This window comes from Neltuma alba, unplaced genomic scaffold, assembly GCF_004799145.2.
Source record: "Neltuma alba isolate B1F8T4 unplaced genomic scaffold, ASM479914v2 tig00006857_pilon, whole genome shotgun sequence".
NCBI lineage: Eukaryota > Viridiplantae > Streptophyta > Magnoliopsida > Fabales > Fabaceae > Neltuma > Neltuma alba.
Window position 1 is genome coordinate 18,897 of NW_021634598.1, and position 17,819 is coordinate 36,715.

The 17,819-nt window shown below is 35.0% G+C and overlaps 1 protein-coding gene across 1 annotated transcript; it reads right to left on the minus strand.

Moving 5' to 3' along the window:
- Positions 1-7,088: 7,088 nt before the first annotated feature.
- On the minus strand, positions 7,089-9,964 carry LOC114751275 (uncharacterized). The gene is made up of 4 exons (XM_028939930.1): positions 9,850-9,964; positions 8,395-8,865; positions 7,578-7,652; positions 7,089-7,183 (listed from the first exon to the last, which is right to left on the minus strand). Exons 1-4 carry the CDS (start codon positions 9,962-9,964, stop codon positions 7,089-7,091), a joined length of 756 nt encoding a protein of 251 aa, XP_028795763.1.
- Between the last annotated feature and the right edge of the window lie 7,855 nt (positions 9,965-17,819).

Sequence of the window (17,819 nt, forward strand, 5' to 3'; positions counted from 1 at the left end):
TGTTGGTTGTTGTAATGAAGTTATGGGTTCAATGGAACGGAGATGTTTAGAGCCTGAGATGAATATATATTTATTCTGCTGTCCAAATGAGGGGTCCACGTTGGAATTGTTTAATAATGAAGTTCACACACACACACACACGTGTGTGTAGATATATGCATGGGCCGTGCGGTGCTTGCCATTTGAGTTTGAAATCTGAAAAATTTCCAGATTTGAAATAAAAGCATTCAAAAATTGATTTAGATATGGGTATGGGTAAGAAATAACTTTCAGAACTAAGGAGAAGGGTCCTTGTGTGATAAGATAGTTGGTTAAAGCACTACAAAAAAACATGGTTTTAGCGACGGAATTAGCGACGGATTAGCGATGGATTTGCGACGGAACGGATTTGCGACGGAATTTTTTCCGTCGCTAATTCCTCTGTCGCTAATTAATTAGCGACGGATTTTCCGTCGCTAATTACCGACGGAATTTTTCCGTCGCTAACTCGATTTTTTAAAAAATAAAATAAAATGCCACGTGGCACCTCTACCAATTGCCACGTCATCACTGAGACCACACCTCCACGTGTCGCTGCCACCTCACATCTACTGCCACGTGTGCCTGCCACATGTCACCACCACATAATTCCCTTCTCAAAGTGACTTCTCCATGGCTTGAACCCAGGACCTCCTCCGTGCGCATGTACGGCTTTACCAGTTGAGCTGCAATGAACCTGTTGACTTATTATGTAAAATTAAATATATATTATATTATTTTACACAAACAATTATATATACATATATATTATTAAAAACTAAAAATATACTATATGATAATTTCAATAATAACTATTTTAATGAAAAAATAATTTTTAAATATTTGTTTTACTATTTTTATAATTTTTTATTTTTTAAAAATATTTTTAATATCATTTTAATTTCTAACAACACTAATTTTGAATTTTACATCATAAATAATTTTTCATAAATAATTTTTAAATTTATTTTTTAATTAACATTGATAAGATATACAATTTAATTATATATATTATATTACATTGTATTATATATGTATATGTGGTTTATATATTTGAAGAAAATTATTTACAATTAGTCAAAAAATCTTGTTATTCAAAAAATTCAAAAAATAACTACTATAATAAAATCTAATAAATTATTTTATATAAAAAATTAAATGATTTAAATAGATTATGATAAACAGTATTTTCCTACTTGTATATATATCCTACGTAATTTATTTTCTTAAACTTTGCGACGGAATTTGCGACGGAAATTCCGTCGCTAATTTTTTTGACAGATTAGCGACGGAATTGTTTGACAGAAAAAGATTCCGTCGCTAAATGCCGTCGCTAATCCGTATTTGCGACGGAATTTAGCGACGGACAGAAATTCCGTCGCTAATCTGTCAAAAAAATTAGCGACGGAATTTCCGTCTCAAATTCCGTCGCAAATTTGCGACGGAACGAATTCCGTCGCCAATTTGCGACGGAATTTGTTTCCGTCGCAAATTCCGTCGCTAATTCGCTGTTTTTTTGTAGTGAAGTAAGAAATTGCCAAGCAGCAGGAATGGAAGAGATTGTATTGAATTAAGAGTAGAGAAAATTAAATGATAAAATTATTGTTTGTGTCATTAGAAGAGCACATAGAAAGTTCATGTATTGAAATTTTAAGGTGTGACCGAAGGATTAAGTTGATTAGAGATTTTAGGAATCATAGAGATTAAAATAGTTGGAATTGAAATGAAAATAAAAAGAATTGGTTTTTGAAGAAGAAAAATTGCCCAAGACGACCAATTATTATGTAAGGGTAGAATTTACAGAAATTTGGAATTTAAAGAAGGTTAGTTAATTTGTAACTTATGTTGGATCAAGTGTTAATCTACCCTTACCAATATGATAGGTTTATATATCTGCTCAAGCCCACCAAGAAGCAGAAAGAAAGGAGAATGGTAAGGTTTGGTTTGGAGGGAAGCTGACCAGGTAGTAGTTCTTTCCTCCCTTACACTTGTGTATGATTGCTGCATGTCTGTTTGTGCCATATTGCTATTCAAAAAGCATGAGAACATGTAATCCTTAATTCCTTGCATGGATTATTTAGCCGTGATCACGTGTAGCTGATAGACATGGGGCAGTGATTGCCAATTATTTGCGCTTTACTTATTCAGCTTGTCTAACAGATATGGGGCAGTGATTGCCAATTATATGCGCGGCAGTGAATGCCTATTATTTGCGCATTATTTATTCAGCTTGTCTATCTGTCATTGCGCATAAATGCTTAATTGCATTAGCTTGCAAGGTTTTGTTCCATATGGCTTGTTTTGCATGTTTTATGTGATCTGCACATTTGTTTGATGGAAATTACTACTACGGGGATTCTTCGGAATCTCACCCCCCAATTTATGATGAACAGTGAAAGCTAGTAGCCTGAAGGACAAGGAGGTTGTTTAAGAAGAAGGTGGGCTGGTTGAAGAGCCGAGATACTGGCAATGAGTTAGAATGCTTTGCTCATATGATGTACATATTAGTACTATAATTGCAAGAGGAAAATAATAAGGTAAACGAATTGGATGCAGGATAGATGGTGAGGTGTGGTAGACAAGGCAAAGATGCTGGTCCTTCCGGACAAGGTTCTGGTAGAGGAAGAGGTATGTCAAGGAAGAATTACTTACCCCATCATCATTCTACTCAAAGAAGTACATCTCTAGGGTTTCCACAGATGCTAGAGCCTATAAACCTAGTCTCTAATGATGAAGATATTAGTGAAAGGTCAGAACCATCAGTTAATCAGCCTGTTAGAGACCAAATGTATGGAAAACCACCTCTTAGAAGATCAGCACAGAGAACAAATCCTTATGTTCCTCGACCACCTCCAGAAGTAATAGACTTAATTTCTGCTGAGGAGGATAAAGACTCCAGTATGAATTTTGATGGTCTTGGAAGTTCAAATAAATCTAAGAGATGCTCTAGACATGAGGAAGAAGAACCTAAGGAAGAAGACCCTGAAGAAGAAGAACCTGAAGACGAAGACCCAAAGGAAGAAGAACCTGAGGAAGAAGACCCTGAGGAAGAAATGTATCGTGAGGAAGAGGAATCTGAGAACTATGTTGACTTACGAGAAAGGCCTCACCATGAGTTAATGGTGGAACTAGGTCATGTTTTTATGAGAATATACGATGACTATTCTAATATGCGTGATCGTTATATGGCTTTTCTTACTCTAATTCCTGGCTTGTATCAATATGGTGAATTAAGCCGATTTAACCAACTGTCTGATGAGATATGGATTAAGGCCATATTGGAACAATTTCCAGACACTGGTATATGGGTTGAAAAGAAGAGACAGATAGCTCTTAATGGACCCTCCCAACTCTACTCGTTTGTTCAGGAGATGCAACGTTTTGTGAGAAGAAGCTCGTAGAAAGTTTGTTTTGTTATAAAATTATGTGTGGGAACTTGTAATATCAAGTTTGTATGATGTATTTGGTATTTGGACAATGTTGATGTTAAAAGAAAAAAAAAATTCTCTGTCTTTTCCCAGGATGGAAACCTGGTGTTAGTGATTCACAGGCGTTAAAAATGATCTATTAGTATATAAAAGTGAGGTGTTGCATTAATCGAAGGAAAGACTTCTACTTATTGTTGAGTACGATTCCATATCATGATTTTGGGCAATTATATATGCGAAATTGTCATATTCCGTGACACGACATAACTACTCCATCATGTCCTACGATGTAGAAACTTAATAACTAATTTGCAGTAGATTAAGAAAATTAAATAGTTTAGTTAATTTTTGCTTTCAAAAAAAGCGTATTGGTTTCCCTAAAGTACTCCTTATAATCATTTGTACTGTAAACTACTCTTTTAACAGAAAACTCTTTTAATATATGTAATCAACAGGGAGATTTAGGAGAAAAAATTATAAATTTGAAGGATATAAGGTGAACTGAAATCTTACATTTAGTATTAAAATAAATTTCTTTATTAGCTCTTAAATTTAGGGAGGGGGGAAATATAAGATATTAATATTAATTTTAAAAAAAGCAAAGTAAAAGTTACTCTCTTAATGCCTACAAATTGATATGTTATTCCTATATGTATTGTAACACCCCGAATTTTATGATTTAGGATGAGTAGAAAAGAGAAAAATTTATTAAAATTATTTATTTGCCAAATAAAGGGGGAAAAATTATGGAATAATGATTTTTAGGGTTTAGAGACATTTTGGAAAAGGTATTTCCCCAAAAATGGCTTAAATAATTTTAATAGATAATTTTAAGAGAAGAATGGTTTATTTTCTCTGGAAATTATGGAAAAAATACTTAGAGATTTATATTTAATCTGAGAATTTTAGGATAACCAGTTGTGATGGATAAGAAAAATCCATTCAGGATATTTTGGTTTAATTTCTGGATATATCTTATATTTCAGAAAAATAGGAGAAATGATAGGATTGGAGAAATAATTATGCGTGAGGTCAAAATTGGTCCAGGAACTTTGCAATACGCGTGCTACCTTCTCTAATAGCCATCTGATTCACTCCTCCATGTAACAGCTGGTTACCCACGTGTCTAACTCATTTCGTTCGGTGCCCAAAAGAAAAGAGAGGTAGAGATGGAGAGTGAGAGAAGGAGAGCACGGAAGAAACTGAGTTGGTGGAGCTGGAGGAGTGACCGGAGGTAGTATCCAGTGCATGCAAACCGATCAAACATTCCAGGTGAGCTCTCTAAACCTTCTCGCATCTTTATTGTCGTTAAACAAGGGCTGTTTGAGGTGTTGATGAAGGTAGAAGTTGGGTTTAGTGAGAGAAAGTTAAGGAAAGGAGAGAAGGATCGGTGGGTTCATGTTATATGGCAATATTGAAGTATATGGTGCTGGTTTTTGAGTTTGCATGTGCTGTTTTCCTTCTCTGTTTTGGCTGCCGAAAAACAGAGGTTTGTCGCTGCATGCTGATTTCGTTTCATGTTTGAGTGGAGACCGAACTGATATATATATATATATATAGTTTCGATACTTGTAGCTTCAGGTTTTGTAAGTTAGGAAGAATATAATATAATATTATATGTATACACAATCTGTAGCAGAATAAAGTTTAGCTTATGGGCCTGTGTTATATGTACATATAAGTATATATTTTCTGGTTGATTTAGTGACGGGAGGTTATGGGTCTTCCAATTTTGATGTCACTGATATGTTGATTAATGTTGCTTTCATGGGACTGAAATTTTAGAAACTAAAGTGGCGGAGATGTATGTTTATACATGGATGTATCAGGTTTTAAATGGAATGAAGAAAGATGATGATTTTGCTGCTGAATGGAGTTGAGTTTGGGTTTTATATATTTATATAATTGCTTGAGTGTGACCGTGGGAGCTGGAATGTGAGTAGCGAGAGATATATGAGAAAGAAGGAAGTAGTGGTGTGTGAGCTATAAATCTGGAATTTAAGTTTAAAGATTCTAAGCTAGTTATTTTAAATATTGTTCTCCAACATGAAAATTTCCAGATTTAAGTTAGCAATTGAAACAAGATGTTGAAATAAGGATTTTGAGTTGAGGGTAAAAAATTTATTGGGATTCAAGTGTGAGTGGGAGAGTTGGAGTTTAATGGAAGGAATGATTAGGAATATAAAGAATAATGATGCGCAGCTGTTTGGTGGTGATATGAAGAATTGACTTTGGAAGCCTAGAGTTGATGTGGAAATGCTGTCTAAATAAATAAATAAATAAGAGTGTGGTTTTAGAACCTTGATACTCAAAATTTACTAGGAGGAGAACCATGTATGGTTTGTTCTTAAGGTTTTGAATGATAAGTGATGATTATGTAAGTTAATTTGTTATATGATCGAATGGTGAATAGAAATGGTTGAAGCTTGGGGACTTTTGAATTTTTAAGAGGAAAATTGATTAGAACTCTAAAATGTGAAACTTTGAACCAAGGGATATTTTGTTACAAAGTGTTGAGAAATCATTGGATTTTATTGATAAAAGAACCTATAGAATGTTGAGTGGAATGATTTAGCTATTGGCATCCAATCTGGAATTTCTCTTTTAGACTTAAAGTGAAGAATTGTATGGATTTGGAAATTACAGTATGACGTTAATTAAGCCAAGCCAATTTTAGAAGCAAGTTAGAAGTACAAAAATAATAATTTATACTCTAGCATAGGCGCCTAAGTGTTAGGTGTTTGGCATGGGAAGTGCTATAAAGTATATATTTGTGTATGTGTACACACTTTCAATTAGTAAGCTTGAAAGGCAAGGGGATAAGAGTAATTAAAGGCTAATAGAGTTGTTATATATAGTTGTTTTGGAATATGGTTAGAAATTTATCAAAGTGCTGTGACGATGATTTTCAAAACTGGAGAATAATTTTGAGATTTAATATGAAGTGTTAATAGAAAATATTTTAAAGATAGAAGACTTGTGTGTGTATAATATATTATTTTTGACCAAGATGATCAGTTACTAAGAAAAGTAACTATTTGGGCTGAGATAAAGAGAGAAACTCTCCACAGTAAATGCATTAAATAAGAAAAATTGTCCAGGATGACCAAACTATTAAGTAAGGGTAGAGATTGAAAAAGGATTGGGATTTAAAGAGAGATTTCTAATTTATGAATTTTAGTTGGATCAAGCATTAACCTACCCTTACTAAAATAATAGGTTTTGATATCTGCAAAAGCCTACCGAAGAAGCTAAGAGAAAGGAAACAAGTAAGGTTTGATTTTGAAGCAGAAGGTTCAGGTAGTAGTTCTTTCCTACCTTACACTTGTGTATGATTGCTGCATGTCTGTTTGTGCCATATTGCTTTTCTAAAGCATGAGAACATGTAATCCTTAATTCCTTGCATGGATTATTTAGCCGTGATCACGTGTAGCTGATAGACATGGGGCAGTGATTGCCAATTATTTGCGCATTATTTATTCAGCTTGTCTATCTGTCATTGCGCATAAATGCTTAATTGCGTTAGCTTGCAAGGTTATGTTCCACTTTGGCTTGTTTTGCATGCTTTATGTAATCTGCACATTTCTTTGATGGAAATTACTACTACAGGGATTCGTTTGAATCTCACCCTCCCTTCCTATATTATACAGCTAGAGCAAGCAATTCCAAGAGTAAGGAGGTCATAAGTGCTGAAGGTGGGCTTGTATGAAGAGCAGGAATGCCTGCTGCTTTTGTACCTATAGAATAATTATTTTGATATTTAATTATCTGACTTATTAGATGTTTAAGAGCAAGTAACCCCCACTTACTAGTAATTATACTATTTTGTATCCTTCTTTAAGGGAGTGTGTACTTTCAGTGCTCAGGTAAGGGTCATTGTCCTGAATGACCAGGGTAATAACTTATATAATAGTAGTATTATTTTAAATCTGTGTGCCTGTCATACGTTCTTCAGAAGTAGGGTTCAAGTGTGTGAATCACTCGTCAGTATTTATATATATAAAAAAAAATTTGTCATTTTCTATAATAGAAAACTGGCGTCTAGTGATCCACAGATGTTAAGTGGACCCTTCTGGTATATAGAAAGTTAGGTGTTGCATATATTCTCCAAACAATGTTTTTGTAACATACCTGGCTTGGTAAGTTTTGCTTTATCTCCTTGACTTCCATCTTCTTGGCCGATGTCCACGCAAACATGATTGGAAGCTATGGTTGAAGGTATATTTATATCTTAGATGGGCAAAGAAACAAAGAAAGATCACGTCGTTTAAGGAATGCATTAATAACGATGATGATAAATAAATAGGATAAAAACAGCATATGAAAAAACATGTCCTCTATGTTAATTAAATATATTCTGAATCAGGTTTTTCCCACTTATTTTATTTATTTATAGGTTGTTCTTCACAACATTCAATTGTAATCATCTCATTGAGTATATTTTGTAAATTATATTGTGCAAGGTTTCTTTGCTGACGACAATCATGACCAAGGAAATAACCTATTAGCAATTATGTGTGTGGGGGGCTAGTATTCATGTTTTAATATAGTCTCTGTTCACAATCGTGATGTTGTATGGTACAATCTAAACAATGGGGAGAAAATAACACAAACAAAATCTACACATGATAATGAAAAAGAAAGGAAAGCATTTGATACCCACACACATATACTTAAGTCCACTGGTACCAACAATTATAGATCCATCGTTTCCAGAAGATAAGTTCACTTGAGCTAAGAATAGCAGTGTTCAACGTTGCGATCTCAAGAATTGCGTCCGGGTCATCCCTGAATTACTATAGGGCACTGAAAGCAATTCTTCACATTGTTGAAGCAAATTCAGCGCGATATCTGCATTATACATATAGATGTGTGTGTATGTGTATATAGTCACGCCATGAATTGACAAGAGCATCAAAAACAAAAGAAGCAAGATTCTATAACATACCAAAGCATTGTGCATGTAAACAATGATGAAGAAGCCTAGAACCCGAACGGCCTGTGAGGCATTCCAATGGAGTGACAGAATAAAGATAACGTACCATTTCTTGGTAACCCTTTCCAAAAGCCACTATAACAGGAAGATCACCAACAATGTCTGGAATTACAAGTGTGCGGCTATTCTTGTTTACGAGGGATTTTGCGACTTGAGTGTTTCCACTAAAATAAGTAACCATTAGAAGTGCTGTACGACCGTCAGAATCAGGAGTTAGAACGAATTCTGGAGGCAGTAATTTTAGTAACTCCTCCGCAATGGTGACATTCCCAAACATTGCAGCCACATGAAGTGCTGTTCTGCCTTTATAAGAAATTACTGAAGTCAAAGCATTAGGGTTTTGATCCAGAATTACTTTCACATCACTCCACTTGTTACCGCATATTGCATGGCACAAATCCTCCTTCCATGCCCTCTCCTCACCTGAATGATTAAATGAATACACACTGTTTAAGATGTTGGCATATATAGGATACTATATAGCTGCTTTTGTTAGTGCCCATGTACATGACATAGGATAAGTGTTTTGAGTAATATATTAAAAAGGTAGTTGTGTTCAATTATTGTTAAGTGCATCTTGAGGAGGAGGAGATTTTCATGTTTATGATGTACTCCATCCATTTCTTTTTATAAGAAGCAACTACTATTTATGTTTTGTTCCTACTTGTAAGAAATATTTAGAGGATGTCCCAAATTTTTGGTGTTAATTTCTCATTTTGTCCTCATTTAATTGTTCATTTTAATATCTACACATTTATTATCACATGACTCTCCAAGCATTCTTTTCACTACACATTCTCTCCCCCCACAATCCTTTTAATATTTAATAATTTTTTATTATCTTCCTTACAGTATCTCCCCTATAAATAAGGATATTTTTGAGAAAAAGTTAGAGTTTTTACCTATTTATTTTCTCTGACCAATTTTGACTAACTTTTTTTATCAATGCGATTTGCTTAGTTGTTTCTTATAAAAAGCAACCAAGGCAGTATTGATTGAAACAACGAAAAGCAATTACCAAAGTGAAAACTTCATTATGATGCATTCATAGTGAAGAAAAAAAAAACAACATGAAATTTAAAGAGGCAAAGGTCCATTTGAAGAAGCAAGTTCTACTTTGATAATATAAATATGCCCATTGATTAATGTATCTAACCAACAAAAAGTGGGGAAAGACCTTACTTATCAAGATTTCTTGACAAGAAAGAGGCAATAGTATGATTTCCTGAACAATTTTGATTTTTGTATTTGCAACATTGAAATGAACTCAAAATTTTACTTTAGAAATATATCGAGTCCTTTTTCTCTGACCAAACCTTTGTTAAAGAAATGCAAGCATTTTTTTTTTTAATGACATCTATTGATCCAAAGGACACAGAAATAAGAAGAGCTTTTGTACTCATTCACCTGATTCCTCGTTTGGCCTTGCTGAAGAGTCACCAGGTGAAGGACGGTGCAGCCCCAAGGGAGGGTCCAAGTCGATCGGCGCGTTTTGTTCCAAGTCACCTCCCAATGTCGACATTTTGGGGATCTATATAATATAATGTCAACGAGAGAGATCTGTAGGATCAACACGTGTTAAAGCTGTTATTAATTAGTTTGCACACAAAAGATGGAAGCATAGATGATGGATTAATAAAAACAATAATGGTTGGCAAAAAATTAAAAAAAAAAAACAATAACTGGTTCCCTCGACCTTGAGCCCAGATCAAAAAAGTTATGACTGCAGATCGACCAGAGGAGCAACAATAAATAACACAAATTAAAGTGTTCGCACCATGACATTCTTAATCTCTTGTCTATAGGGTGGCATCATATCGAAATTTATAAACCAATTGTATTTTTGTCTGAATAACAACAAATATCGTGAAAGAGGGGATTCCATGGTTTGCTCACTGAGCTTAGAAAGAAGAAAAGAAAAGAAAACGAAGTTCATGAGAATTTCTGTTTCTCAAAATCAGAGCAAGTCATGCACCTCACCACCAACGAAGAATTAGAACAATGAAGAGCAGAGAAATCCTTATGCTTTGTTTATGTTTTGCTAGAAGGCAGAGACTTTCTGGGCTATGGTAAGTATGGCGATAAGAAAGAGAGAGAGACAGAGAGAGACAGAGAGAAGAGCGACAACGCATGTGGTGAAAGAAACAGTGAGAATGGGAGACTCAGAAAGAAGAATCAGAGAGGATGAAGCATGAGATGAGAATGCCAGTGGGAACACCATTGGAGGAGGCTTTATATGTATCATACTTGAGTATATCCCACTCTTTCACATATAAAAGTTTGAATTAAGGAATCAGACAAACAAAGCTCTCGCATGACAAACTCAAAATAAATTAATTCAAATGAACACAAACACATTGGGAACACAGAATCATCAATTAATCACTTAAACTAAGTTGATCAATCTTCAACAGAATAATCATTACCGATTTTCCTCAGGAGCCAACGTTGCAACCGGAAAGAGGGCCACGGTGAACAAGTGAGGCAGAGAGTAGAGAGTGAAGAACGACGGGCAAAGACAGCGGCGCAAAGGGAGCAGTGAGCACTGTGCAGAGAGACAGAGTCACACAGACAATCTTGTCTCAAATATACAGTACGAGGGATAGGTCTAGGCCAAGCGGCCTTTTTCAATTAATGACAGAAAGAAAGAGAAGAAGTTCCAATATATTATAAAGTTGTTGAGTCTATCGCTTTATATTGAGACAATTGAAATGGAAACCAGATACAGAATATAATTATAAAAAGTTATATAGAATCTAATAACAAGTTTTAAAATAGTAAATAATAATTTTTTACTTATTATTAAAACTTATTGATAATTATTTTTTAAAGATTTTATTAATATTATAATTCCCTTTTTATATATTTGGTATCAGACTAAAACGTATTGAATAGTTACTATATCGGATTTTTAATATTAAAACCAGATAACTAATTTGTAAATATTTAAAAAATTAGTTAAATTAGTAATTTAAAGTAAATAGTGGTCTTTAATATAAAAACTATATAACTAATTTGTAAATATTCAAAAATTAGTTAAGTTAGTTATTTGTAGTAAAGAAGTGCTGCATTCCTCGTGTATTGAAACAGTTCTTGCCATTACTATAAAGATTACATGGGGAAAAATAGATAAATACGAAAAATAAAGTGAATTAAGGTTTTATATTTAGAACCAAATTGAATCTTTAACTAATTCTTATATTAAGTACCTGGAGTAGTATCTGGGGTTAGGTCTAACGAAAGAGGATAATCTCTCACAATTGGAGTCTGGAATGGTGCTCATATTTAGTACCCAATAGTGTCTTAAATAGGATTACCTCTCCAATAGTAGTACGATAGGAAAAAAGAAAATCAAAAGCTTGCCTTTGACTCAGTACCCGAAAAAGATGTATACATCGGCATTTTTACCCAAACCCTATAAACAATAAAAAAAATTTACCTCAATGCTATAAGGTAGAAAGTATTTATCAAAATGTTATATCAGAAATCATTCTTCAGAAGAATGATTTTACATTTTTGAAGAAGTCGTTCACCCAAAGAACGATTTCTTCATCTAACATTTTTTTTAAATAAAAAAATTGAAATTGTTTTTCAGAAGAATGATTTTAACACTGACACCATTTTCAGTAAAAATTATAACTAAAAACCCACATTATTAACTTTGCCGTCCTCTTCTATTTCATTATGAATTTTGATAAGAATTACAATTGATGACCCAATCCCCTCAGCACATACTCTTTTTTTATATTATATTTTCTGCAAAACATAAAAAATATAAATAGATTTTAGGATTAAGGTGCATCTAGCACCCCAAAATATTTAGTAGTGTATCTAGTATCTAGAAGTATTTTTAGGTGTATCCAACACCCTGAAGAATTTTTTCGCCTTGGTACTAGATACACCAAAAAATATTTTATGGTGCTAGACGTATTGTAAAAAAATATTTTAGGGTGCTGGATGCACCACAAAATACTTCAGTACACTATATGCACCACAAAATACTTCAAGGTATTGGATGTGCATTAACACCAATTTTATAGAGAAAAAAATTCTCAAATGTAATTCTCTACAAAAAAAAAAAGTTAATGGAATGGACTTTTATTTTACATTTTCAACAAAATATTAAAAAAAAAATGCTTCTTAAGATCCACATTATAAGTAACTTCTGAAATGTGTTTTTTGGTCTATTAATTAAGTTACTTGGAGTTTAATTAATATTGATTTGTCAATTTTGTCATGTATTTGATTCTTAAAGGCTTGTTTGGATTGGCTTATAAGTAGCTTTTCAAATGTGATTTGCAGACTATGAGGTAAGTATATGAAGAGAGTTTTATTTTGGCTTATGTGAACTTGCTTAAAAGTCCGTTTTAAACGGAGCTCTAAACAAGCCCTAAATTAAATAAGTCTTTTTATATTTTTCTTTATCCTTCAAAACCTTATTTAATATGATAAAGTTAAAAAAATTTCAATTTAAAACAAATTTAATGAGTTAACTGTCATTTTTTCCCCCATGAATTAATGTTTAAACAAGGCTCTTTTTTTTTCCATCCTCCAAAACCTCATTTAATATGGTAAATTTGAAAAAATTTCATTTTAAGACAAATTTATTGACTTGACTATTATTATTTTTTATTATGATAAATTAGTTGAAGTGATTTATACTGAGATCGGAGAGAGCATAAGTAGATTTTATATTTATTTAGTTTATTTTATATATTAATTTTAAATTCAACTATCAAGATAAGAAATAATCTTCCTATAAAATTTGCTTATATTTTTTCATGTTTTGTTGAAAATATAAAATATAAATAAAAAAAAGTATGTACTGAGGGGATTGGGTCATCAATTGTAATTCCCATCAAAATTCAAAATGAAATAGAAGGAGATGGCAAAGTTAATAATGTGGGTTTTTAGTTGCAATTTTTACTAAAAAAATTGTTAATGTTAAAATCGTCCTTCTTCAAAATGATTTCAATTTTTTATTTGAAAAAAAAATGTCAGATGAAGAAACCATTCTTCATGTGAACAACTTGTTCAAAAATTCAAAATCGTTCTTTTGAAGATTGAAGAACGATCTCTAATGTAGTATTTTGGTAAATATTTTTTACCTTATAGTATTTAAGTAAATTTTTTTTACTATTTATAGGGTTTAGGTAAAAATGCCCGTGTACGTCACTCTCTCTTGGTTCTTGTCCTTGTTATAACTTCAAACCTGCAGGTGAGAAGATTTCTTTTTTTTTTTTGGGGCTGTGAGTGTTTTGAGCATCATGGGTAATGTGTTTTGAGAAGTGAGAACATGTGCCCTGTGAGAGAGATTCCTACTTCGCATAAACTCTAACCAATAAACATGCAACACCTGAACTTTTTTTTTTTTGGCCAACGCAACACCTGAACTAATTTCTATCCAAGCTATCACCCTTCTCTTTTCTTTTTTTTTTGAATTAGCAACGGCAAGCAGAGCTTGAAACAAACAAAAGACTAGGGGGGATTAGCCCATATCACGTGCATATTGGGCCGCACAAACGGAAATAACAGTCATAAAAAGTTGGTGTTGTGTCCGCATCATGAGCATTTTTTGCCAGGAGGTCAGCACATGTCAATGCTTCTCTGGGTGAGTGATGCAGTTCAAATGTCCAGATCTCAGCTATAGTTAGGCGAATTTCCTGGATAATGTTCCAAAGGGGGTGGCCTTGATTACCATCTCTAAAAATAGATTAATGGCTTCAAAAGAGTCGGAGAACATGGAGACTTTCTGAAATTCCTTCATCTTACAGGTTTGAAGTCTAGTGAGAATGGCAAGTAGTTCAGCTTCAGTGGGCGAGACAAAGCCCAAACGCTGTTTGAATCCTAGCACCCATAAGCCTTCTGAGTTCCGAATGATACCTCCACATGCTCCGTGTTGAATATTGGTGACAGAAGCGTCTATGTCGATCCTGATGAAGTCACGCTGCGGGGGGGTCCATCTTGCGGTTTCTCTATTTGAAATTTGAAGGATCGTGTTGGTAAATTTCTGATGATCTCTATCCTCCAACAATTTATGAAGACAGATATTCCTGATAGTTGAGGGGTGGCATACTTTCCCTTCAAACGCTTTCCTGCATCTTGAAGTCCATAGTAACCAACAGATGGTACAGAAGACTTGTTGCCATGACCATTTTCTGAAGATATGTGTTCCAGCTTTGTTTCTGAGGTTCCAATCCATCCACACCTGCAAGTTACCAGCAAAAAAAACATGAGAAACGTTAGTTTTAATAATTCCTCTCCAGACACTCTTGGCAATCTCACAGTCTCTCAGGATATGAATAGTGTTTTCCTCACAATCACACATATAGGGACAAGAACTATCAGAAGTGAGTTTCCTTTGAGCTCTCAGGTAGTTCGTAGGGAGTCTATCATGGATAGCCTGCCAGAGGAAGAATTTTAATTTCTCTGGAACCGGACATTTCCACATCCTCTTCCAAGTGGAACAGTAGTTCAATTCAGGACCGTGCTTAATAAACTGATAAGCTGTTTTGACTGAGAAGTTTCCATCATTGGATGGTCGCCAACAATGTAGGTCTTCAGAGAGTTGTCTATTAATTTTGGTGGAGACAATTTTGTTTACAATTGCTTGAGGGAGGACTCTATTGCAGGCAGTAATGTCCCATTCTCCATTAGGGAGAAGAAAATCATTGACAGAGGCTTGGGTGTCTAGATTGTTGGTGGTAGGATCTATATAACAAATGAGAGGATTGTTTAAAGGAGACCACTTATCCCACCAGAATCTAGTATTTAAAACCATTCCCAATTTTCCTTCCCACTCCTTCAAGAAATTGATCCCACATTTTAACAATGCTGCGCCAGGTAACAGAGGCAGATTTCTTATTTTGAATCTGGGGAAAACCATTGAAATTACAACCGTATTTAGCTCTTAAACACTGAACCCAAAGCATATGAGGTTTCGTGAGAAGCTGCCAACAGAGCTTGAGGATGAAAGCTTGGTTTTGCAAATGGAGGTCCTTGATATTAAGTCCTCCTTTGTCTTTTTGCTGCAAAACGTTCTCCCAAGCGACCAGGTGAATTTTGCGTGAACCTGTGTGTTCATTCCATAGGAATTTCCTGCTAAGTTTCGAGATCTCTTCAGTAATCCCTTTGGTAGAAGCATGGTCTGCATTAAGTGCATAGGGATAGAGTTCAACACAGATTTTACTAGAATAGTTCTCCCTGCAAGATTCAGAAAATTCCCTTTCCAAGCTGTAAGCTTCTTTTGTAGTTTTAGAACAAGAGGGGTGAAGATATTCTTGGTGACCCTGCCATGAATAAGAGGCACGCCAAGATATTTTCCCAGGTCGGCAGTTAGACCAATCCCCAAGTGTTGACTAATTTCCACGGCACGGTTATGGTTGATGTGAGGAGAGCAAAAGATTTTTGACTTTGACAGGTTAACCCTGTGACCTGAAGCTATGCAGAATTCAGACATGATGCTTTTTATAAGATCAACTTGGTCCAAAGAAGCTTCTGAGAAAAGGAAGAGATCGTTAGCGAAAAAAAGGTGAGATAGGCTTGGTCCCTTAGCCTTGAAGAGAAGAGGTTTCCACCTTTTATCTGCCACAAGAGAGGAAATGAGTTGACTGAGCCTTTCCATACAAAGCACGAAGATATAGGGACTCAAAGGGTCACCCTGTCTGACACCTCTTGTTGGGGAAAAGGTTTGAGTCTCATCACCATTCCAAAGCACTTTGAGGGTGGCAGAAGTGATAGAGCACATGATGAGGTTGATGAACTTGTCACTGAAATTTAGGCTTTTGAGTGTTTCTCTAATAAAATCCCAATCCAGGCAGTCAAACGCCTTTTCCAGATCCACTTTAATGGCAATGAACCCTTTCTTTGATTTCCTTGTTCTCATAGTATGCAAAGCTTCTTGGGCCAATATAACATTGTCACAACTCTGTCTTCCCATGATGAAACTGCTTTGATGAGGATCAATGATATGGTCAAGGTGACTCTTCAATCTATTTGCAAGGATCTTAGTGAGGATTTTGAGACTCATGTTGCAAAGGGAGATTGGCCGAAACTCCTTCAGACAAGTGGGATGGTCAACTTTAGGGAGGAGGATAATGTTGGCTTGATTGTACTCAGCCATTTTCCTTGGGTGGTCAAAAGTTTCCTTGATCAGTCTACAAATTTTATCACCAACAAGGTTCCATTGGCTTTGGAAGAAATGAGGTTGCAAACCATCTGGGCCAGGAGATTTAAAGGCACCCATTGAAAAGGCAGCATTTTTTATTTCTAGATCTGAAATTCCGCTTTCAATCGCTTGTATGTCTTGAACCTGAAGAGAAGGGAATTTTGCAAAGAAACAGCTTGATAGGGACGGGTTCCTTGGTGTAGAGCTTTTTGAAGAAGTCAAAGGCCATCTGCTTTAGACTATTATGGTCACTTATCCATACACCTTGTTCATGAAAAATAGGAATGTCAAAAGGGAGTCGATTCTCTCTTTCTTATGTCTAATGATGGTGGATGATGAAAATGACTCGTATTCTGATCCCACAATTGAAGCCTTCATTGTGTCGAGATTTTTGTCCACCATAAAAATCCTCTTGAGCAACAAGTTTGTTGTGTAGGATTTCCAAAGAGATGATTCCAGTTTCTGTAACCCATTGCAATCACTGTGGCGTTCTTGCTTTGTCAATGCCTTCTAATCTCCTCAAAGTCTCTCTTTTTTTCTCTTCGGTATACTCCCAAGATTTGATCATTCTAGGCAAGAGCAGAGATAGCAAAATTCTTGGACCCTTCTGCCACGTAGAAGTTTCCCAAACCACTGAGCGACAAGTGGGAAAAGCTTTCTTCTCATTAGCCCAGGCAGCATTATATCTGAAGTGTTTGACTTTTATGTGGGAGGGGTTTGCAACAATGTCCAACCAGAACAAAGTGACTCTGTGGTCAGATTTGAAACGGAGTAAATGTGAATATCTTGGTGGTTGGATTGCGTCAGCCCAATGAGAGTTGCATAAGGTCCAGTCTAACCTTTCTTAATTGCTCCTCTTTCCCAAGTGAATATATCCCCTACGACCGGGACTCTTGAAGACCACAGGAGTTAATACAATTGTTGAAGTCTGGATGGAATTCCAATTTATGTTTCCTCCTCCAGTCTTGTTGTGAGGAGAAAGGTAAGCATTGAAATCCCCTAGGAGAATCCAAGGTTCATTGACAACACCAGCCAGAGAAGAATAGAATCCCAAAGACCTTTTCGTTTCAGTGGAGTAGTTTCGCCATAAACACAAAAGACACGAGTTAGGAGGTTCTGAGAATTAGGAATCAAAAATACTGCAGTGTAGACGAGGGTCTTAGTGTTTAGAGGATAAGTACTAGAACTTTGATTTTGGCATCGTTCCACA